Source organism: Opisthocomus hoazin, chromosome 3 (assembly GCF_030867145.1).
Source record: "Opisthocomus hoazin isolate bOpiHoa1 chromosome 3, bOpiHoa1.hap1, whole genome shotgun sequence".
Classification (NCBI taxonomy): domain Eukaryota; kingdom Metazoa; phylum Chordata; class Aves; order Opisthocomiformes; family Opisthocomidae; genus Opisthocomus; species Opisthocomus hoazin.
This window is the reverse complement of record NC_134416.1, coordinates 14,024,308-14,048,311: the sequence shown is the minus strand read 5'-3', so window position 1 is coordinate 14,048,311 and position 24,004 is coordinate 14,024,308. Positions and strand designations below refer to the sequence as shown.

Here is a 24,004-nt window from a genome sequence, read left to right as displayed (position 1 = left end):
TCCTTGCTGTTTATTTCATGAGAGTAGCTGACATCAGCCCCTTCTCTTTTATATTTTTTTCCCGAATTACTTTGATCTGTTAAAGCTAGTCAAGTATTCCTGTCCACACTTTATTATCTTGTTTTGGCCATAGGGTTGTCTTCTTTCCTCAGAAACATTTTATTCTTTGTAAGAACAGTCAAACAATTAAAATATGGGATACAGAGTAATTCCATCTCCTACAGCTTCTCCTCTAACAGCTTATTGCCATCCTACATGGTTTAACCTGTGCTTATGCTGAGACTGTTTAAAGAACACTTTTTGGTTTTAGTTTTCCTGAAAATATTGAGAGCAACAAGATGATTCTTATGGGCACTGAGTGTGATGCCCTAATCAGTGTTTTCCCATAATGATGTTTTTTCTACACTTTTTTAACACTGACACTATCAACAGTCTCAATAAAGTAGTAATTTTTACTTTTTTAAAGTGACTTCTAATGTTGAATATTTCAAAATGGGGCACTCAAATTCAAAGAGTCTGATTCACCCCTTGTTTATGCTTACATACTCATAAGCAGCAACACTGAAGTCAGGTTGATGCAAGGCTGTATCACGAGAAGACAGTGGCTTATAGGCCAACATTTTTGAGCTCAGAAATTTCAAAAATAAGCATCTGAATATATGTATGTAAAAATATGTTTGTCAGTGTACCTGAACACCCACAGGACTTGCTGGAAACCCAGCCATTTACTTTAGTTTGTGAGGACAGACTCTGTTTCTCAGTGATAATAGTAGGTATTGCAGTAGACCTTGCATATGGATTCAGATCCCCACCAAAGTCTGAGAAGTTAACTCCAGCAGCTTGCTAAATTAAAGCAGCAAGGCTGGAAACAGAACCAAGAAGAACTACAGTCTTTCCTCCTACCCAGTGGAGAATGTTTCCCACTGACAGATCTTCACAAAACAAGTAACAAAATAAAGTGTCTCCAAGCAGTAGTAGCTTGGACTAGTAGTTGAAGAGACTGCGGAAAGGTCAAAATAAATCACACTGATGGAGTCTGCGTACTTCAAGCATGGTGATATAGCACAGGTCCCGTTCTGTCAAGTTACAAAATTGCCTTCCTCATTCTTGCTAGTTATACAGTGAATAATGGTGCTATAACACTGGCAGAATGACAAAGTGCCCTCCTTCACATAACGGCTTTTTCATGTGTTTTTCATAGGAAGAATCATTAGAGCAAGTAAAGGATTTGATCAAGTTTTCAGACACTGCATCTGAGGAGAAAATGAGGATGACCCTAAATGATTTTGTCAATCAAAGCAGGTAACAACATTTACTAGAGCCATACGGGAAATCAACTTTATATGTTGGCTACAAATTCAAGGCTAGACAAGGAAACTGATGATAATAAAAAAAGTACAGTAAACTTACTGCGATATATATTTTATTTATTCTGCGATAAAAGCAAAGGCCTTCACAAACTGCAGTTTCTATTTATATGGAGAAAATATTTTATTACTATTTTCAATATTTGGTATTGACAGTAGATAACTGCCAATCATTGTCCTATTATTTTGGCTTTCTGGACTTTAAGAATAAAACATTCATGGGATAAGTAGGTTTTAATAAAGTAGGTGATAGACATACTGTAAAAAAGGACAAAGTTAAGATATAAACAAAGGATTCCACATGCATTGCGGTTGGAACTAGATGGTCTTCAAGGTCCCTTCCAACCCAAACCATTCTATGATTTATTGCTGGGATAAATCACCCAGTGGGCTCTGTGTCAGATGACATGATTGGGCTCAAAAGAGATATAAACCCTAATGTCTGGATATTAACCCTGTTTCAGTGAAATGTGGTGCAGGGTTTTTGGACTCTGTTCTTTAATCTTATAGGTGCTTAATCATTATTTTAGAGAATTCAGCATCTCTGTCTTCTGGTTCTTGTACTGCAGCAGACAGAACATTTCATTCCACAGTATTTTAGCAGCTCGCACTAAAAAAATAACACATTTGAAGAACCTGTTATTCTTGTGTCCTAGGGCCTTCATTAGCGTTGCTGAAAAGAAGCCCAAAGGGTTGAACTACACTGCTTTGGACAAAAACAGACTCCTGCTGTTCAAGCAAGAGCTGGTATGTGTGTTTTTTCCTTTAAGCATTGATGCAATGATGTTAATAGAAACATGTTGATTGTATGCATTTTAATTTCTGTTTGGTTTCACCATACTGGAATGCTTTATAATGAATATGAATATAGTAGCCAATAACCTCTTTTTTAATGAAACCTGCTATGCTTAATGAAGAGTTGTAAGAGACCCTAAAATAATTCAGAATATGATGTTTTTAGATTCAAATAAGACATTATAATAATGACCTGATTTTTCTTTTCCCTGCGTCTTAAAATGGGATGATGCCAAGTTCAGTGGAAAAACACCAAATTAACACTGCTGTTAGGCATTAAATTATTGTGGCGGGGCTGAACTTCAAGACTAGTAAAGTCTGGCATTTGGTACTTCTGGACCTAGTAACCTCCTCCAGGTAACCAGTGAGAAGAAATCAAACTGGGTGGAGGTCGTCTGAATGTTTATTAGCTTTATTTACTGTTTGTAGCACAGAATTTGGTTGTGACTTCTGTCAGGACCGAGGCCCGGTAATTCTAGGTGGTAATCACATGCCTCTTGGGACTTACATACATGCAGTAAATATACAAACAAAGAGAAATGGGGGCACGTTCACTTTTTATGTTATTCCACTCCTAAGAGTTGATCGCTTTCTGTTGTGACAAAGAAGGTTGTTGTTAACCTGAACAAAGTGTCTCCATCATCTCTTTTCAATTAGAATCAAAGACTGTTTTCTCCTTCTGCATCCAGTTCAAACTACTTGTTAATGCATAAAAAGTACATATTGTTTTTCCTGACTGCAGGAAGCAATGTCCAGTGATGCCAAGGGAATTGTTCAGCAGCAGAAAAAGAAGATGCCACTGGATGAAATGATGCGTGAGACTCAGAGCTTTATAGATAAAATTCGATTCTTGGTTGATGAGGTAATCCACACAGAAATTCAAATAAATTTAAAATCCAGGGATTGACTTTGATTTTTATAATCCCATGTGAGCAATAACTCCTGGTCTGGTAATCCAAAGGGTTGTCCTTTGGATATCTGGACCCACTCCTGGTTTGCATTAAATGGAGCTCTTAACAGACTGGGGTAGGAAACATTGTGGTAGATGGTATGGAGAGGATGCAGTTAGAAGAGTTTTTCTTCTTTTTTTTTTTTTTTTTTTGTTTAACTAAGGTCATCCCAAATGTGCCCTAGTAATTTGGAGGCAGCCTGCTTTCTGACCTGAATTCGTGTCTCCGCTTGTATGGACGCAGTGATTTGGACTAGTATGAGCTCAGGGGTCAGTGTGCAGACGCTGCTTAGACATACAATTAAGCCTGAGAATAACAGAAGAATGGACATATTCAGTCAGGCGAAAATCCATCCAGTCAAGTGCTGTCTTTCTGAGAGTGATCTTTGCTAGAAAACTAAACAGGCCCATCACTATTCCCTGGCTCAGAGAGCAAGTGGCACAGCCTGGCATGTTTTGTATCATTTGCCCAAACTCTGTTCCTTCCAAAAATGGAGTGATTTGCTCATGGTGCCTCCTAGGAACAGCCCCTGGGCTGGTCTTTGCTTCTAACCACATTCAGGCTTTGCTTGGGGGAAATGCTATTTGGGGCAGGGCAAGGCCGTGCCGTGGAGCATCCCCACAAGCAGAATAGATGAGTGCATGCCAGTGCTTGAGTTTGGCCCTAGTCTTTTTTGGTTTGCTGGTATAGAAGTAGTTGATGGTATTTCCAGGGTAGGTACTTTTAGCTTATGCGGTCTGTGGGTAAGTTATTTCCTGAGACAGAGTCATACCCAGATTTTTAGTTCTAGTTTCTCCTGAATTGATTTACAGAACAGGTGCTCCTTAATCACTCTACAAAGTTCTTTATCTTCAATAGTGCTTAGGAATAGAGCTTTCAACTGCAAAGCACAAAGTGACAGTCTTTTTTATTCTGGGTGCACATCTGCTGCTCCACAGGAGCCATGAGGGAATCAGAATCACAGAATCACAGAATGGTAGGGGTTGGAAGGGACCACTGTGTGTCATCTAGTCCAACCCCTCTGCTGAAGCAGGGTCACCTAGAGTAGGCTGCACAGGACCTTGTCCTGGTGGGTTTTGAATATCTCCAGAGAAGGAGACTCCACAACCTCCCTGGGCAACCTGTTCCAGTGCTCCATCACCCTCAAAGTGAAGAAGTTCTTCCTCATGTTCAGCTGGAACTTCCTGTGCTTCAGTTTGTGCCCATTGCCCCTTGTCCTGTCGCTGTGCACCACTGAAAAGAGTTTGGTCCCATCCTCCTGACACCCACCCTTAAGATATTTATAAGCATTTATTCTCAGCCTTCTCTTCTTCAGGCTAAAGAATATCAGCTCTTGATAGAGAGTGTTTTAACAAAATATAATGGTGGTGGCTCTTAGAAACAATCCAGTTTTAGTGCAATATTCCTCATTATTTAACAGCCACAGAATACGGTGCCTGATGTGTTCATCTGGATGCTCAGCAGCAATAAGAGGGTTGCATATGCAAGAATCCCAGCGAAAAACATACTCTATTCCCCAGCGAAAGAACAGAGAGGCAAGGACTGTGGGAAGATTAAAACCCATTTCCTGAAAGTAAGTCTGGGGCACACTGCAAACACAGGTAATGCCTGGGGAGCATTCTGTATTCACATTTCTTCCAGGGACTGTATTTTACAGGCTCATCTATGCGATATACTAAAAAAGTGTACACATTTATATCTGTCGTCTGTCAATGTTTACTTCTTATATTTATGCTTATCCTTCTTCAAGCACTGTACCATTACCAGGCTTTTGGTGTCTCAGTAATTAATTGTCTCGCTATTTGCTATGGAAAGTTTATAGCATTGTTTATCTATAGCTATATACATGAACAGATAAAAGAGGTATAGCCTTTTTGCTGGCAAAGACATCTGAATGTAGCACATGAAAGTCCGGGAGGAGATAGGTAAGAGATTAGCACGCAGCAACACACATAGTAAGGAATTCTATGTATTCAGAGGTAATACAGTGTTTATTTATGCTTGTTATTTAAACTAGGCTTGTGCAATACATGTCCAAAATATTGTTATGGGATTATTCATCTTCAAGGAGAGTCCTAGTTGATGTACTCCTATAAAGGCAGTGTGACCAGTACTACCCAGCAGTGGAATATTATGCAATGTGATTGTTACTGTGGCCAGAAGGAAAAGCCCAAATACATGAGACAAGAGTAACTTTCTATAATGACTTTTTAGTATTTTTTCACCTGGAGCTGCTGTGAACACTCCCATAAAGCACAGCTAAAGGGCAGATAGAAATATCTAAGCTTCTGATAGTTGCCATAGGTACTTGTTAAGCACAGTACTTTTGCTTGCATGAACAAAAAAATACCATAATTAACTCCCCAGCCCCTTTGATATCAAGAATTACCTTAAGAACAGATAATAAACACTGAGCTTAGCAGAATTAGATGAAGTGGGAGGGAAGAGGAAGGAAATAATAGTATTGTTTGTCAAGACTAATAATGTTTCATACTGGAATATGTTTTCTGACTTACCCAGTGCGGTAATATTTTTAGTAATAGACAGGACTAACTATCAGAGACCAGCAAAACTGCGTGAAATGTAAAGTAGGCTGAAGTCTAGGAAAAGTAAGGTACCAGCTAGCACTGATATGCATGCAGCTATTGGCTAGTCTGCACATACCTCTGCATATCAGCCAGTGTGCTGTCTGTGTTGACTTTCAGCTGAGCAAACTAATTATTTCTTCCCTAAGAATCACAGAATTTCCTTGTGCTAAATGGGTCTCAGGACCACTTACTGTGGAGAAATGCCATTTTTAGGTATATCAACTCAGTGATTACTCCTTTATTTCACTCTGGCTTGGTGGGACTCAGTATCCAGCCATCTCTCTTTCTTGAGTTTGTTGGTGATGGGTGGATTTTTTTTCTTCAGTTACCAGGCAAGCGCCCACTGGGCTGGACTGTGCAGGCAAAGGTGGACGTCTACCTATGGCTTGGACCTGCCAGCTTTGCCCATAACATCATGGAGAATTTACCTGTAGGATATGAGACCGAAACACCATCCAACACCAGTGAGGTGCACAGCGAGGTGCCCTCACCTGCCTGCCTGCTGTATAAAAGTAAGACACTTTCTTCTCCGTATCAGCAATTAAGAGGGCTTGTAAGAAACATATGGCCCCAAAAGCCCTAATTCAGAGGGCTGCAAAACCTCTGCTTACAGTAACTGTTCTAAGATGATCATGGCTTAGCACCTTTTGATCAAAAAAGACTGATTTCATTGCCAAGTCATCAGTCCTGCCACTGACCCTTTGCAGATGTCAGGGAATAAAGGGCCTGTTCTCTTGCCGTTTCCGTTCCCTGTCCCATGGGTCTGTCCCCTCATAATGAGGAAGCATCCTTCAGTTGTCCTGATGAAGCTACCCTGTTGAACACCTGGTTGATAAACAAGTGATGGGAGATAAAAACTGGACATTAACAACCTCGCAGTACAGACTTGCAGCAGACTTTGATTTTAAGTGAATAAAGTAGTCTTACATGACTTCTGAGTGTCTCAGGTGTTTCATTCGTGAGGCAGCGCTAGCAACAGGTCCCCTTGTCAGATCCTGGTTGAACAGCGGGTGGTGAATATTCCCTTCCTACCTGTGTGCTGCATCGTTTCCGTGAAGCTGACATTACTGTTTTCTTTGCAATGATGTAGCCCCGCACTGCTTCCAGATGAGAGCGCACATGTATCAGGCCAGGGGGCTCATCGCAGCTGACAGCACTGGACTTTCTGATCCTTTTGCAAAAGTTACCTTCACATCACACTGCCAGACCACAAAGGTAAGTTCCAAAGTCTCTTTCAGTGAAAGAAAACACAATTTTTTTTTTCTATTTAAGCCACGAAAAGGAAAATTCTTGGTTTTGCAAGGAGGTAGGTAGCAGGAAAAGTTAGATGCCTGCTGTTAAAGGGCAACTCCTGACAGTCCACTGTGAGCAAGTCAAATGTCTACGTGTAACCCACTACTCTAACATGAGGTGCAGTAGTACTAGTTTATTTTAGCTCCTTCAGATGTCAGATTCTCTGGGGCTGCTGGACCTTTGCAGCCAGTGAATTATTTTTCTCTACATCTTTTTCTATATGTTTTAAGTTTGGGCACTTTCATTGTTTAGTATGATGATGAACCCTCATGGTTCTCTTTTCCTATTGTCTATGCATGTAAAGATTGAGCAAAGAATGAAGACCTTTATATTGCTTCTGTAGCTGTGTGAGCCAACACAGCTCTTTGCGATGGAATTTGTCAAAAAGTACACTGGTGGTTTTAGAGTGGCAAAGTTGAAATGAGCGGAAAACAGAGACATGTGAGACTTTCTGAATCACTTAAATGCTGCAAAAATGTCCCCATAGGGAGTAGCCTCACAGCTCTCTCGGGTATCTCCAGGAGGCAAATGGTCTCCTGTGGACATTTGATGGAGCTTCTAAAGAGAAGAAGGAACTTCTGCAGAACTCCAGCAAGAAGGGCTGAAGTACAGCCCTGGCAAATGAGTTAGAGGGTTGTCCCTCACAGAACATGAGGACTGACTTCCAGAGGTCCTGAGATCTCTACAACTGCCCTGCTGTTAGAATGGGACTGGGAGTTCTGAAACCCATGCCACGAGTAGAATTTGCTGGGCCAAACATGGTCTTGCTTCAGAAAAAGTGTTTAATCCCCCCATCCAACCCCTCCCCCAAAATACTCCATAGAAGACTGTTTTAATTTAATTAATTCTAAAATTCCTCTGACACCATCTTTTGTTAGGAAGCAAGTTCTGTAGCACCGCCACTAAGGGAGTGAAAAGCAAAATCCTTTCTGTGCTCTAAGTCATAGTTGACATTGCTGTTTTTGCCTCAAGGATACAAAATGATTTTTTCCTGTAATGTGATTGTAACTTCTAATAAAAGTTGGTGAATGAAGCCAATGCAGTTAGTGTTTAGATGCACCAGATTCAGGTAAGTAGAATTTGGCCCAGGAAAAATGCAATTTTATAGCCACAGAAGTGTTAAGTTTATTCACTGCCTGAATAAAATATTGCAGCAAATAACTTGCGTGTTTTTAGAAGGCTGTCAGCCAAGTGCCAATAAACTGTAGTCAAGAGTCTTATTTCCATTTGAAAGAACGATAGGAAATTATGAGTCATTTTGTAGTTGGCATATTTTTCCTCTTTAAATGTTATCTTTGTTAAATGTATTTCCTGCTAAGACAGTTAAAACCTTGTCTATAATGAAATGCCATAAGCATCCACATAAGCCAAGTTACAACAAATTTAAAACTATTGATTTAATGTGACTGATTCATTAAAATATCTTTTTTTTTTTTTGTAAATGTTATGTGTCATTACACCGAAGTAAAAACAAGACTGAAAATATGTACCCTGGAGAAGTGAAAACTGGCCTTGGTTTAGGGCAAAGGCTTTATTTTAATAGCATTGGGAATGTGCCTGTTTTTCTAAACCAACACTTTTGCTCTAAATTTAATACTGATATTTGTCTACACAGACTGGTGGCCATGTATTGATGTGCTTGTGAGGGGTCTGTGAGGCAAACAGGGAAATAAAGACACCGGAGATACCGGCCTCCAAGTGAAAGAATCACACTCTTCTGGCTGGGAACAGCTGCTGAAAAATGCTGTGTCTCAGACAAGGAATTGTTTAGGCTGCGGGAAAAGATGTCACCAGCAGATCAGCACATCCTGCTGAAGGACTCCCCGCCAACCAGTTCATATCTCATTAAACATTTCCTCTCTTTCATTAGATCATTTCTCAGACGTTATCCCCCACCTGGAACCAGATGCTGCTTTTCAACAGCATTGTGCTTCATGGCGACAGAGAGGAGATTGCTCAGTTCCCACCAGAGATCGTCATCGAGCTGTATGATGACGATGCAGTGGTAAACTCAAAATCTTTTTTAGTAAAAATCCTGCATTCTTACATCTTCCTGCTAGTGTGAAAGCAAAGCTGTGTCACCGAATGGGCATTAAATGGAGAACCTTGATGAATGGAACTCACTGTTACAGTGGTTTTGCAGTTTAACATCTGAAAACAGCCCTGAGACTCACTATATGTCCTTGTTTTTATGGCCTTGTTTTTTGCCCAAGTGAAACTTGATCCCAAAGACTGGCTTAGAGAAACCAGAAGCATCTTGCCCCTGTTTTCCTTGCGCACAACTGTAAATATTGTGTTTAAGTCTGGAGAGATATGGATTTATCTCTGACCATGCAAACTCTGACAGGGTCTCACTTGTTGAATGTAGAGCTCAAGCACTTTGAATGCTTTGAAGAAGTACTAAACACTCAGCTCCTCCATTTTCATAGCTGCGTTGCATTTTACTTTGCTGTTTACTTCAGGAGAAGTTTTTTCCAGAAATACTAAACTCTACATCATCTTGGGTCCTATGACAGTTGTGAAATCTAACACCTATATTCTCCTACATTTAGGGTAAAGCAGAATACATTGGGTCTACAGTGGCTGCCCCTGTGGTAAGACTTGCTGATCAAGGCTACGAACCACCTAAACTTTCTTACCATCCAGTGTATTGTGGAAATCTTTCTGGAGGAGACCTTCTTGCTACATTTGAGCTTCTGGAGGTAAACAAGACTTTCTGGACTGTTACACTTTTCCACCCTGGGCTCACAGAAGCAGCTGTGGCATCAAGGCCCGTTGCCCTCTTGAATTAGTGGGAATTGGAACAGGAGCAGGATCATTCTGCTGTTGGACCTCATAGTCCCCGTGCAGCCTCTGCCACTGCCTCCACCCTACCAGGGGACGAGAGGCCACTGTCCATGCACACCCCTCCACCAGCCTGTCGTGTGCTCTGAGCCTCGTTTGCCTGTCGCTTGCTCTGCCCTGAATTAGTCTCTGGCCTGAGAAACTACCGTGAAAATCTCACCACCATTGCAATGAGCTGCTCTCTGGAGCAGCACATGGCCCTGACTTTAGCAGCCTCAAAGCTCTCAGTACTGCTTTCCCTCTTTGGAAACGGGAGCAGTTAATAATAATTGGATTAGCAAGACTGAGTTTTCAGATACCCCTAACACTGGTTTCCAACTGTACGACAAAAGGCAAACTCAGCGTACCTCTAGGGCTAGCCCAGTAGATGCATCAGTGGGGTGTATCGTGCCTGGGATTTCAGAAAATATCAGTGGAATTTGCAGAGCCACCGTTTAGACGAAACCTCTCTGCTGAAAACCAACAGCGGTTTATACTGAAATCTGAAATGGGAAAAATGTGGAACTCGGTGACACATTTTGGAGATATTCTCAGGATAAAACAGGCTTTTAAGCATGATGGGCTAATTGTGTTCTCGGTGAAAGCCTGAAATACGACACCATGGGCAGCATATCCTCATTAAGGTGGGTACCTAGGGATACGAGTCTAGTTTCTTAGACATTATTTTACCACTTTTTTCTTGCAATCCACTTTTTGGTGAACTAAAAGAGCATTGTATTTTGTTTTGCCATCTTTTGGGACAAAGGAAGCAGCACTGCTTCTGGGATATATCCAAATATACCTCTAAGACTGCTCTAGAGACTTGACAAGAACTGTAAGTAAAGACCCTGCAGTCCATATTTTCATGCTGTATTATTTTTCTGAGTGACAACACTCTAGAATATCTAACACAGCAGATAATAGCAACATGGACATTAAAGAAATTTTGTGGGAAAAGATGTACATAAACAGCTGCCAGGCTTCAAGGCACTCCCAGAGCTGATGTGCTGGTGGCTCCTTCCATTATCAGAGGATTCCTAATAATGCTCTGTGTGAGGAGGGAAACGAAAATCTCTCATCACTAATTCACTCTCATTCTGAGGCCATAACCTTTCCCACAACATACCGTGCTCAATAATTCTCATCTGCAGATACCGTTTGGTTCAGCTGAAGAAACGTTGTATAAGAAGTGAATGCTCCTTTCTCAAAATGAATGCTGTTATGCTGGGTCTTACTGGAGGGATAAAATTATTCTGATAGCAAAGCATCCTGGCATTTAGAAAAACAGTAGATTAAAAAGATACAAACTAATGAATACTAGGAGCCTTAATTTTGCTCAAAGTGGGCTTGGCATTTACTGATTTATTTTTTTTTAAACCAAAAAAAGAAAAATCCCCTTGTTAACACACCTTGTGGGTATTTTCATTTACTGTCGTTTGAGTGCTAAATCATTCTTCACCTCATGTTTTGTGCAGTTGCACTGTGGCCATGAAACGAGGTCTTCTCTGAGTTATACCAAACTAATTTCACTGAAATTAACAGTTTCACTGCGTAATACAGAAACACTCTCAACTCCAGTAGTGGTTGACAGATCTTGGAAAAGTGAGGACCTTATAATGTATTGGAGAACTGCTAACTGCAATACTTAAAAAGAACAAAAGTGAAGATCCAGGGAATCTTGATTTAGTATCAGTCTTAGGTTTTGCAGCTCCTTATGAGGCAGTTCTGTCCTCAAATGTGAAATCTTGACGGCCTTCGTCTCCTAAACTATGTCCTTGGGAACTAATCCCTTCTCACAGCTATAAGAGGAGCCACAAATAGCTATGCATGTTCTAGTTAAAAAAACAAAAAAAAAGGTGCAATTTAGGAATTACATATGCATAAATCACTGTACCATGCAGATTAATATATTTCTTTTGATCATCTATCATCAGTGCCCAAGGCAGATGATAATGCAATGAAAGTGGGTACCTTGAGATGAGAATTGTGTGCAGGGACATGACATCTGGTATGTTGTCTGGTTCAGGTGGTCTTTGCATCCCATCCTGTTTTATTTAAAGTACAAATTAATCTATTATGGGGCAAATTTTTGGAGCAGTTAATGTCAGTTGATATAGAGTTAGAAGCTCTGAATATAATCAAAACTAAACAGGTGGATTACCAGACAGGCAGGTGTTGTTCACGAAGTTGTGTGTTTCTGTTTGGCTTTTTAAACAGCACCACAGAGGTGGCTGATAGAAACCAAACACACTGGGGAAAAACAAAATTAGACCTACATCTATGGCCTCAAGTTCCTTGAAATCTATTAAATGAATTGCTTTAAATTTTTACTGATAAAAGGCAGTAAACATGTGCATGTGAATTATTGCTGTTAATTATGTGACTGCGCACATATGCTGCAGGTGCTATGCTAGAAGATATGTTTTCCACCCATCTCCTCCTTCACCTACAAGGTACTAGGGTATCCTTTCTCCCTTATGCTAATTAAACTCCCACACAACTGTACATAGCTGCAGATAACAGGCAGATGGCCTAGTTAAATGAAGCAGAAGACTTCAACTTTACAGGTCCTTTGAGAGCTGTATCTCAGCTCGCCTTTCAACAGTGACAAGTTAGCTTAGCAATACCGAAGGACTATGGAAGTTGTGGGTTTTTTTCCCACAAGTCCTATGTGCAGTATGTGTTATGTACCGTAATTCATGAGAAAGCCAAGGAGAGCTCCATCTACAGGTTGTTATCTGTGAAATCCATGTTCCTACTGTTCTCTGCTATCACAGCCTGACGTTCTGGTGGGACTGATCATCAGGTCCTAGCTTCAACTGTTATATGTAGAAATTCGCTAGCACAGGCCAGGCTACAGATCTGCCCTGCATGGACAGAGAAGGTCTTAAATACACTGTTGAAAATTAGGAAGGGTTTGGGAAGTGAAGCTAGGGAGCTTTCACACAGAAGGTGTGATGTCAAACAGGCAGCAGAGCCTGGAGCGTGGCAGGAGGCAAAGGGATGGTCAGGCCTCAGAGCTGCGGTGGGGCATCCTCTCCGTCAACCCACCCGGCACAGGGCTGTCATGCATGCCCTAATAAGATCCCGAACATGGGACAGGCTTATGTGCAATCACGTGCAAAGAATATAAGTGCTGTCTGCTGTAGGATTTGAGTAGTTGCACAGAGAAGACCCAGACCTGTCGCTAGAGATGCGATTTGCAAATTCTCAAATGCTGAAAGCATACAATAATGCAGGACCACTATTGCACAGTGGTTGAAGAGCATTCTGGCTGGCAAACGTGCTTTTTAACTGATGTGTGCTGTCTGTTCACTAGCCATTTTTAACTAGATCTAGAATTTTCCTGTGAAAGTCTTGTAAGCAGTTTTGCTCAGGATTTTTGTTAAATAGAATTACCATGCTTTCCATTTTTAGTAAGTGGAATTACCATGCTTCAGTACATACATGTCTTTAGGGCAGACTATGTCCTGCTAGGACAAAGGAGACTGTTTTTTTCAGAAAAGTGCATAAATCCAATCTATTGAATACTCTTCCTGCCAAGTGTCTTAGCATCACAGCGTGACAGGTAGCAATCCAGGTCATATGCCTCTCACAGCACAACCTGTCTACTCTGCAACGAGTCTTGCAAAACTGCATTAAACTGGCATGTTCTATGAACCATTCACAGATACTTCTTACACTGGTTTTATTCTTCAAAAAAACAGCCTGATTAATAACTGCTTAATTTTTTAGATTCCTGAGTCAGATCCAGACAGACTTCCCCCACTGGATCCACCAGATGTTGGCCAGATTTACCCAGTCCCAGCCAACATCCGACCTGTTTTAAGCAAGTATAGAGTAGAGGTGAGTTACTTAGAACATTTCCAAATCTCATCTCCTTTTGTTCTCTTACTGAACTGTAACAGTAAGGGATGATGATTTTAAAATCCTGATCAATAGGAATGATGTAAAAAGAGCATATGGATACCAAAATGTATGTGGTAAGCTCAGCACAGATTGATTCTCAGCAACCAGGCATGCGAGGCAGTGCTTCCAGCTGAGGCCAGCAAAGGCTGTGTCTCAGTCCTGACCTCCTGGGAAGGGACTGCTTCTGTGGCAAAGCGTGGCTGGTGGACCTGCGCTCTGTGCAGCCCAAGAAAGTGTCTGCAGGAGATGGAGAGCTTGCCCTTGCAGCTGACCTCACTGGGGGTGGAGTTCAGAATCAACCACCAGGCTATTTTCTGGGTCCCAAACTTCCGCCAAGTGATGGCTTCTGCCTGTGTACAGATGTTTGCACCTTCTCTCCCCTCATCTTTTACACCATTTGGGCCCAAGTCCCATTACATTAGAAAGCAGGGAAATGTGGCAGCTTTTCATGTTAGTGTAACGCCTGGATGCTGCCCAGCCTCACCACTCACTGTCACTCATCCTGCAGCCTTCACACCAGCTGCTTGTTTGCTCGCTTCACTGTGCCAAGTCAGACCCTGCTTGTGTAACCTGTTGGCCCTTGCCCAGAAATACTCTTTCGGGAGCCCAGAAGCATTTCCAGCCTTACCTTCAAAGATCAAACAATTGAGCTGCTGAAAAGGAGAGAACAATTGTTAGCTCTGCTGTATCATTTATTTAAAACTCCTCTTTTCTGTACATAGGAAAGAGTTTTTGTTAGCAGTTTCTTTGGTTTGGTTTTTGTTTTTTTTTACCCCAAACCTTGCAATGTGAATAAGCCCATGAACTACTCTGCTGATGCTAGAGGGACAACTTAAATCCTGAAACTTTGATGTTCCTTCAAGTAATGCACTATGAAGGCCTTCCCATTGCCCCTGAAGTAGGATTGCTTTGGGTGACTTGTATATTTTCTGTTTTACACTGCTGTGACGTTCATCCCAGCTACCTCTAAGGCACCCTGCTTAGAAGCATCCTCACTGTATGCTTCTTGTTTGGACAGCTGAGAAGAGCAGCCACCCTCCCAGAGTGATCCAGATCTTAAATAGGTTAAATTATACTTTGGAAGTGCATCTCTGTCTCCCTTGGTTCTGGAGGGAGCCCAGGACAACTCTGCTCCTCAGTCTGATACCTTGGGGACCTTAAAATCAGGGAAATTGCATCCAGACCCAGACCGCTAAATTGATAGGAGAACAGATCTACAATTGAAGTGCATGTACATGAAGCGAAACATACATATTTCCCAAATATACCCTCTCTGGAGGGTATGCAACAAGGAAGTAAGACAGGATGAAGACAACACAGCTGTTTGGGTCAAGATATAATAAATTAATACCCCATGCTGGTGGAAATGGCTGTGGAGCCATTGTAACTATGGAAGTGAACCCTGATTTTAGCTGGGAACCTCCAGTAACAGAGCAGGATCTTACTGACCCTCACTCTGCTCTAGTGCTTCTTGCTACTCTGACTCATGCAAATACTCAGTCCTGCCAGCTTTCAGGCTGTCCATCAGGTTCCCCACACTCCCTTTTGGTTTCAGTCTTCATTTCAGGTTCACAAGACTCATGGTTTCTCTCACCAACCATAACATAACCATCTCTTGCTGTCCCAGCTCTCTCCTTCAGGGCCCCCCAGCATGTGCTGGATAAAGTCTTGTTTTTCCTGCAGACTCCTGTTTTACAGACCCAGTCTCATTCTTGTCGTCCAGACCAGGAGCATGGTCCTCCAGCTTTGATGGAAAGCTGCTTGGAGACCTCCTGCCATCCATTGCAGACCTGAGGGCTAGCTCAGCTGGCAAACCTCTGTTAATAACCTCTGCTCCTGCGGGATTTGTTTGCTCCTTCAACAGCTTGGACACTTAAAGCAAACCAAGCCTCTGCTATTCAGATGAATAGTCCCCTTGCGCTGCTGAAAAGACGGGTTTTGCAAATGTGGTTATTATGGCTTGCTGTTGGCAATAACTCCTTTATAACAGTTGAATGTTATTAATTCCTTAAACTTCCACAAGAATCCTGACTGTTATTGTAGCTCATATTTAAGTTGCTTGCTTTTTTCTGGTAGTCCTGCATTCCCAAAGGGATACAAGGTGAAGGGATCCCAGCAGTAGCTTCCTCCAGACGGAGGGGTCTCTGTAGACTGCCAATATTTCTCTCTGCCCGTCACAGGTCCTGTTCTGGGGTGTTCGAGAGCTGAAGAAAGTCCAGCTCCTCTCTGTAGATCGCCCCCAGGTTCTCATTGAATGTGCGGGGAAAGGAGTGAAATCCTCTGTCATTCAGAGCTACAAGAGAAATCCCAATTTCAGTGGCCTTGCAGACTGGTTTGAAGTGGTGCGTACAGCATGCTGTTCCTTGACTGTCTGTTCTCTTGTTAGGCAAGGTGTTAATCACTAATTTCCTTCCTTTCTTGTCAAATAATTTCCCTTGTGTCTTGATTAAATACTAAGGGACATCAGTTCTTATGCAAAAGTACTGATTTGAAGAAAGACTTCCACTACAAATGTATGACAAAAGAAGATGATGTTCCTCATATTATGTCCCAAGTGGGCAAGGAAATACTTTGCAATCAGACTTTTACTGATAGGTTGGAACTTGTTGGGAGGTAACAGGGATATTTTAAGTACTTTTTCTGCCTCCTTACCTATTAAGCAGGCTAGAGCTCAGTTTCCTTTATTTTCTTTCAATTCTTTTAATTTTCCTTCATGTGTTACTGGGCTATTAAAGGGATTGATCATTTCTGGCTCATGAGCTCTGGACCTTTTAATATCGTAACACTTGCTGTTATGGACTGGAAATGTAGTTATTGCCTGTTGGTTGGGTTATAAGAGCCGGTACTTTCAGTGGATGAACGTTAGCATCAGAAAAAAATAATCTGTTTGATTTTCTCTAGTTGCTCGCATCAAGAGAGAAGTTTATTTATAAGATGAAAGGATATCAAAACACTAACCTGGATACTGAAGTATGATTGCTACAGTATTTTTAGCTTCCCTTGTACATCACATGTCCAAAAAGCTTTTTTTAATTCATCCTATAAAGCATGTAACCACCCAATGTCCACATCTCACGGTTGGGCACACAGAGGCAGACAGGGTTAATAGCCTTCCACAAAGCAGCAACAGCATTAAGACTCACAACCTCCAACACAACGTTCATTCCTTCTGTATGTTCCTGATTCTCCCAGTTTATTCTAACAAGAGATGTTTGTATATGACTGCATGGGACTCATCTCTGTAGCACAGTCCATATAGTCCACTCCGTATTCTTAAGCACAAGGCTTTCTCCAGACTTTGCAGAAAACTGTGGACAGAACTACATTGCCTATGCCATATGCATTTTGAGTTTTAAGTATGTTAATAGCTGGGAGAAGAAGGGAGGGAAGAGTAACAGTCTTACTGCTGTGCATGACAAATATTCTATGTGTGTTCTATATTCTCTAGTAATTCTCATGCTGCTGTCTGTGCTCCTCCTTTAGGAGTTGCCTGAAGACGAACTCTTGCATCCACCACTAAGCATCTGTGTGGTCGACTGGAGAGCATTTGGAAGGAGTACCCTCGTTGGAACGCACGCCATCAATTGCCTTAAGCAATTCCTATGTAAGACCCAGATGGGTCCTCAAGCTACACCAAACAGACTAGACATTGTAGAAATTGAGCAAGGTAAACCTTCAGTCCTGACCTAAATAAAAAGACACAGGCTTGACACTAGGCATGTACTTGGAAGATATGCTTTAGTGTGTTGAGCGTAGGGTCAAACCCTGAATGATATGATCATTTGATGATCACCAAATATGATTATAGCATTTCCGGCAAAATCATGCCTAACTTTCCAAGTTTCAATTTCAGCTTCGTCTGAGTCATCCCAGCCTGCTCAGTTATCCCAAGAAGAACAGTTTTCAGCTGATCACATCTATGCCGAGGTGGAGCAGGGTAAATGTAGAGTAGTAGAGCCAGACCCATCTCTCACAACACTGCCTGCCACTGAGGCAGAGCACTCTGCCTCTGAACCAATGAAAGAGAGAAAAAAGAAGGTGGGTATAGCTGAAGCTGCTAGCTAACTTTCTGTTGCAGTCTTGTAGACTTTAGCCCTTCCTTATGGAATGTTAATCTCTTACTTAGCTCAGGTTTAGAGATTCTGGGTACTGATGTTAACACTATCTTGCTGGCCCTTGAGAGAATTAGTTAGCAATGCTGCTTTGGTCCCACGTAATCTCACTGCTTCCATTAATAGATACTGCCTTTCTTTCCTTTTGTGCTGGATGTTCATCTCACGGGGAAGCACTACTGGAGAGTTTTTGGGTTTTCTGGCCTTGAATGATCTACTTCATTGCAAAACTCTCACTGTGAATGACTGTTTCTGTGTCCATGGTGCTTAGGTAGGGTTGAAAGCCCCGTTTAGTTAGATGCTGTACAAACATGGAGCTGGTGTCAGTCTGTGGGTAGAAGCAGAAAGGAAAGTACAGGATAACAAGGCAATTCTGGTCAGCATGGTATTTACAGTACAGTATACGCTCTAGATTTTGCACATTATTTTTTGTTCAGAGGTACATGCTCCTTCTTTCTCCATCCCATCACAATCACTCTACATCACTCCCATCACAATAAAAGCAGAGACGCAGGACTAAGTTTCATTTCAGAAACTGTTTCTGCAGCTACATAAAGCATGTTTCTTTAACCTTTGATATTTCAGTGGTCAGATGTTTCCAGATGTTTCATTCCCACATATCTATCATTCCCAATTATCTCTCTTTGCTCTTGCCTCCTCAGCCAAGTGGACAACTCTCTGTAAGGGTGTAGGATGAAACACTCTATTTAACAAGGGCCATTCTTTGGGCAAGAATGAAGTTAGTAAGATTTGCGGCATGAGAAGGTGGTCCTCAGGATCTAAAGTTAACTTTTTGTAGGAAGGGAACAGATGAATTGCAGCAACTATTGGGACATTTTCTCCTTCCAAAAGGCAGCAAAGAAAGAATGGAAGTGCTTATAATACTTGCAAACTTGAGCTGAAGAAACTTATTTGTACCTGAACGTTTAGATCCCTTAAAAGTTTATCTATGTAGATATGTATTATTATCTGTGTAGATTATCTGTTTCTCTATGTAGCCTGTTGCCTGAGTTGCTCCTGTGGCAATGTCTCAAATGTTCAAAGTTTTGGCACCATCAATATGTAATACAGAGACAGCTTTAATAATATGATGATCATGAAGTATCTTGGAATGAAAGACAGAGACATTAATTCATACTGCACTTTATTTGGCTCTTGGAGGCTGAAATTTCTTCATGCACGTCTGTTCATGCTTGATGTCATGAGTCAGGTCATTAGTTTTAATCAGTTCTAGAGTTCAACAGTGTTTCCTCCATGCTGTGGTAGGACACAAAAAAATCCATTCGACGGTCAACAAAGAGGAGAAAAAGAACGATTGCAGATGAATCAGCTGAAAATGCTATTGACTGGTGGTCAAAATACTATGCCTCTGTGCTCAAAATGCAAAAGGTAAGTCACCCAGCATGCCCAGAACTCTCATGGATGAGCAATGTTGTAAAAGTAGATTTACTGCTAAATCATTCCTTTTCGATATTACATTCATAATGAGGAGTTTGTCCATCGTCTTTTTCTTTTGAAAGGTAAAAGGAATTTTTTCCAGTGAGGGAAAACCTCAAGACAGTAAGTAAATTATTTGCATTTTTCTGTTATTTTGTACTACTAATGCTTTGCTTCTCTACTATTTTACTATGTACGATTAATATCTGATGACAGAGTTCTGCCAGTATAAGAGGTTCTTTCCTCTACAGCTGATCAGATGGTGGGTAGGTTAAAACTTCACAGGCAATGTTGGGTTAACATGAGTTTGCAGTCATTCAAATCTCTTGCACAAAGGTTTGTGAAGTCCTAGATGATAGAAGGTGGAGGTTGTCCTGATCTTAGGTGCATTTGTAACAGGTTCAGAAAAAGAAGCTTCTCTCAGTTTTGAATTCAATTCAGGATAAGTGGTATAAGAACAGATTCCGCTAGGAAACTCCATAGTCATGTGTGTTACTTCCATAGCTGCAAAGCTTTGTGTCTAGCTCAGGTTGAAGTGGAAAATATTTTGCACACTAATCTAAAGGAATTGGCCAGAAATAAGCTGTATGTGTTTGTGTGTGTGTATATATGTGTATATACATATATGTCCCCATATATGCGTACTCCATGGCTTAACAGGTTCCCCCAAAAGTAGAGCTCTAGATTTTTATTTTTTTTTTACAAATGTGGCTGCTTGAGCAGACTAGGAAAGAAAACAAATGTTCACTGTTTACACAGAGCTGATACTCAGAATTAAAATATAGCATCTTCCCATGCTAGGGCTGACTGAACTTCATCAGTGATTGAGGTGATTTCTATTTTAAAGGCGGTGTTAAGATTGCTCTGGATGGAACACATGACCTAAATGTCAGATGATATCGTTCTGGAAATGGCAGCTGACAGTGTTTCAGTGATCATCAGAGGTGCTGAGGGCTGAGGCGGAGATCAGTTTCTAAGTGGAACTCACCTGTCCACATGGAAAAAATATTTAGATAGAAAATGTCCTACAGAGGTGTGGTGTTCACTTACAATTAGATATTTACTTGATATTGTGTCATCCACCCACATGCTGCTCAGGCAGTTGTGACATATTGTTTTTGACTGATGACTTCAGACCTTGTAAATTCTCTTCTGATAGTTTTTGTTACATATTTTAGCCTATGATGATAAGCATTATACACACAGAATAGCACTGATATAATATATACATATATATATTTCCAAATATTTAGTGATATCAAACACACATGAGCTACTCAAAAAATGAAAGTGAACTCAAAATCCAAACTTCAACCAAGGAACTGAATGATCTCAGTGCCATTTTTGAGGGCTCACCCTCTGTTTGTTGGGAAGTCTCCTCTCAGTGTTCAGAGTCTGGCTTGAGGCTGGGCAGATACCTACTCTCATTTCTCATACTTCCGAGCTTTCCCAAGGTGAGATACACTCTGTTTTGTGATGTCTTTGATTAGAGAAGGACTCTAGGTCTTCTATCAGGTGATCCAAGCTGATGTCTCAAGTACCAATCAGCCTAAATAGCAGCTTTGAGTTTTAAATAAGCCTTAAATTTTATGTGAAAGCTGTTAAGATCTCTTAGTTTGTGTCTAGGAGGAGCCAGAGAGGGGGGAAAAGGGTGTTCTGGGAGATGGCTAGCATGGAAGGAGTGATACAGGACACCATTGCACTTGGTCCACCAAGCTCATCATGAAGGCTCATAGCTACCGAGAGGATGAAATTCCACCTCTCTGCCTGGGAGGAGTGGTGGGAAAAGAGAGGACCCTATGCTTGTCAGTAGAAGAACGGATGGAGAAGGAGTGAGGGGGAATTGTTAATATGTATTTTACTTCATTATCCGAAGCATTTGATGTGCTTTGCTCACTAAAACCTACATGATGTCATGAAATCTCTGCAGATAAACAGGCTTCTGACCACATTGCATTGATCATAGAAGAGGAGCCAGACAAAAAGAAGAAAGATAAGACATTGCAAAGGAAACAGAATGAAACTCCAAACCTAGCAACCCTGCAGGTAAGAGAGCAGTAAGGCAGAGGAGGAAGGCTGTTATTCACTGTCTCCCCAAAATTTGACATCAGCAGCTGAGTTTAGAAATACTCTCCTTACATATATTTCAGACACTTTGAAATGAAGAAACCACACAAAATCATAGTGACAATGCACGTGAGCACATGGACCCCAGAGGCAACCAGGGTCTCATAGGGTGGATGTGGCCTGCTTGGCCTCAGACCTTCAGTTTGCTGAGGTAGACACACTCAGGGAGACTTAAATGAAAATTCAGTTTTGATGTTCACCTGCAAAACACTGAATTTGGAAATTCCAAATTTCATGTTGGAAATACTACAGCCTATGAAAAATGGCTTAAAAAAATAGTATGGAAAGCATCATAGTACGAAAAGCATCACTGTGCATCCTCCCTGGTGGGGAGGGAATATTCAGCTCACATTAGATTTGGCTGGGTAACAATAGAAGGAATTCAAAGAAAACTAGATGGGTCATGCAAAATGACTGGAGAGGTGAGGAGGTTTGAAAAGATTAGGACTGCTTGGATTAAATTCTAGCTGAGCAGAGGGGAATTTGAAACTGCTGTTTACATTTTTTTAAGAGATGGCACTAGTCTAGGCTCTGCTATTTCACACTGAATAATGCTTCATAAATTAGAGGCAGAGAGTGTTGAAAGAAAAAAACCTCCTTTTAAAAATTGTTTGGTCTTTTTACCTGTCCTAAAACTCTGTCCCCACAGCTCTTTATTAGTGCCTTTTTTGCTCTCATGTTCTGACACTTTAACACAACAGAATGGATCAGTACATCAAAGGCACACTGCAGAGAGGAAACAGAAGCAAAGAGCAGCACATCCATACTGTTTTTTTCCCCATACCAGTGCTTATAAATGTTTATTCTGGCCCTTCTAGAACAACTTCTACCTGCTGCATTAATGTGCTGCTCCCATAGTTGGGAAGGAATCTGGTTAAGGACAAAACTGCTCCTGTTTTAAGTGGGAAATTAACTTATTTCACTCAAGGACTTTTGCAAAATCTTTGTGTTATTAAAATCTGTATTTTAAGTCAAAATGGATTTCTAGTCATCCTGTAATAAGAAAGTTGCTATAAATATATTCACTGCACCACAAAAAAAATAAGCATTCTCTTATTTTCAAAGATTTATGAAGGAGACTTGGAAAGTGAATTTAATAACTTTGAGGACTGGGTGAAAACTTTCCAGCTCGTAAGAGGAAAATCTAATGATGAAATTCATACTGACTCTGAAGACAGAATAATAGGAAAATTTAAGGTGAGCTTTAATATTGATTAAACGGGTAGTAATATAGAGACTTTATGTTTTCATGCATATTTCAGGTATACCAAAGACGAAGGAAAAAGGCATTGACAGTCTGTTGTAAACAAAGTTATCTCTTTTATTGCATCTGGAATCATACTTCTCTTTTCCCATTTTTTGATAGATGAAAGCAGCATCCACCATGAGGTGTTTTGAAACAAGGAATTACAAAAGAATTACAAAAAAGTTTCAGATCACAGAAGGGGAAGAAGAGATGTATTATGTCATCCAGATTCCAATAATGCAACTTGATTAATGCTGTATCAGTTACAGCACCTTACATGTAATTTTCAGTAATCTAAATGGAGGCAGTTATAGCTACTCCAGTTGGAAAAATTGTACTGCCTGATCCAGGGCACCATTAGGCAATCTCAGAACAGTAGTTCAAAGCATGAATAATGTTAGTAGGATTTCGAGCACTTTGTAGTTTAGAGGAGCTGATTAAACTCACTGGTACCTCAATGAATTTGCAATGCAAATTTCTGTTCAAATGACTTGCTAGTTGCTTTCAGGCAGTATGAGCTACTCAGCAGCATGAGTCAATATTGATTTATATGAGTTGCATAGTGGCTACAAAAATACAGCTGGATTCCAGTCACACTGTTGTAAAACTAACTCAGTGGAATTATCAATTTGCAAATGTAGAGTTCAGGGCAAAATATTATTTTTAGAATATTAGTACTAAAAAAACTAGATTTAGAACACCTGCAGGTGTTAGTCCTTTAAATAATAAAATAGAGAGCTAAGAGCATGCAAGTGCTTCTTGCAACCATCTAGATGTGATCATAGCACCATGTTACAGGGCAAAGACATTTTACAAGATGATGTTTAGTGCACTGAAGTCTGTGTTCCCTTTGAGTGGTACCACAAAATGTGTTGTGTATATGTATGTGCTGCAGCATAGGTTGCATGAGTGATGTTTTATTTGCATTCAAATGGTTGGTTTTATATTATACTTGATCTGTTATCGAGGGAGATAAAAGACAATATATTACCAGGGCTCCTTCTGCATATACCCAAGTCCTGAGGATGGCAGCTCGCTGGATGGAGGGCAGCCCCACATCCTGCAAGGGATACCACCAAACCACTCCGTCACAGTCCTCATCAGGGTTTATGTTGTGGCAGTAAGTAGACAGATGTTGTTTTAACCTTGAAATAACTTGGACCTTCCTCCTCAACTCAGTTTACCTCCAGTGTCTTTGAGGTGAAGCTTCTGAAAATCCTTGTCCATGTTGTAGAATTTTTTTTGGTCGTATTTCAGACAATGTTTCATATTGTAGAAAGGGGTGTTGAGAGTAGAAAATGTTACATATTTCTCTTGATAAAATCACAAGACTGGAGAATCACCTTACTTGTTCGAA

The 24,004-nt window shown here is 40.9% G+C and overlaps 1 protein-coding gene across 1 annotated transcript in view; it reads left to right on the top strand.

Moving 5' to 3' along the window:
• The window catches only part of FER1L6 (fer-1 like family member 6), an 82,679-nt gene that overhangs the window by 40,614 nt on the left and 18,061 nt on the right, over window positions 1-24,004 (top strand). Inside the window, exons 15-31 of the mRNA XM_009935719.2 lie at window positions 1,202-1,302; window positions 2,024-2,114; window positions 2,905-3,024; window positions 4,533-4,685; window positions 6,026-6,212; window positions 6,791-6,915; window positions 8,864-8,998; window positions 9,546-9,695; window positions 13,552-13,662; window positions 15,906-16,067; window positions 17,209-17,392; window positions 17,579-17,763; window positions 19,104-19,226; window positions 19,358-19,397; window positions 21,205-21,320; window positions 22,467-22,598; window positions 23,642-23,767. Of these exons, the coding sequence (XP_009934021.2) occupies window positions 1,202-1,302; window positions 2,024-2,114; window positions 2,905-3,024; window positions 4,533-4,685; window positions 6,026-6,212; window positions 6,791-6,915; window positions 8,864-8,998; window positions 9,546-9,695; window positions 13,552-13,662; window positions 15,906-16,067; window positions 17,209-17,392; window positions 17,579-17,763; window positions 19,104-19,226; window positions 19,358-19,397; window positions 21,205-21,320; window positions 22,467-22,598; window positions 23,642-23,767 (2,241 nt within the window). The remainder of the gene's footprint in view (window positions 1-1,201; window positions 1,303-2,023; window positions 2,115-2,904; window positions 3,025-4,532; window positions 4,686-6,025; window positions 6,213-6,790; window positions 6,916-8,863; window positions 8,999-9,545; window positions 9,696-13,551; window positions 13,663-15,905; window positions 16,068-17,208; window positions 17,393-17,578; window positions 17,764-19,103; window positions 19,227-19,357; window positions 19,398-21,204; window positions 21,321-22,466; window positions 22,599-23,641; window positions 23,768-24,004) is intronic.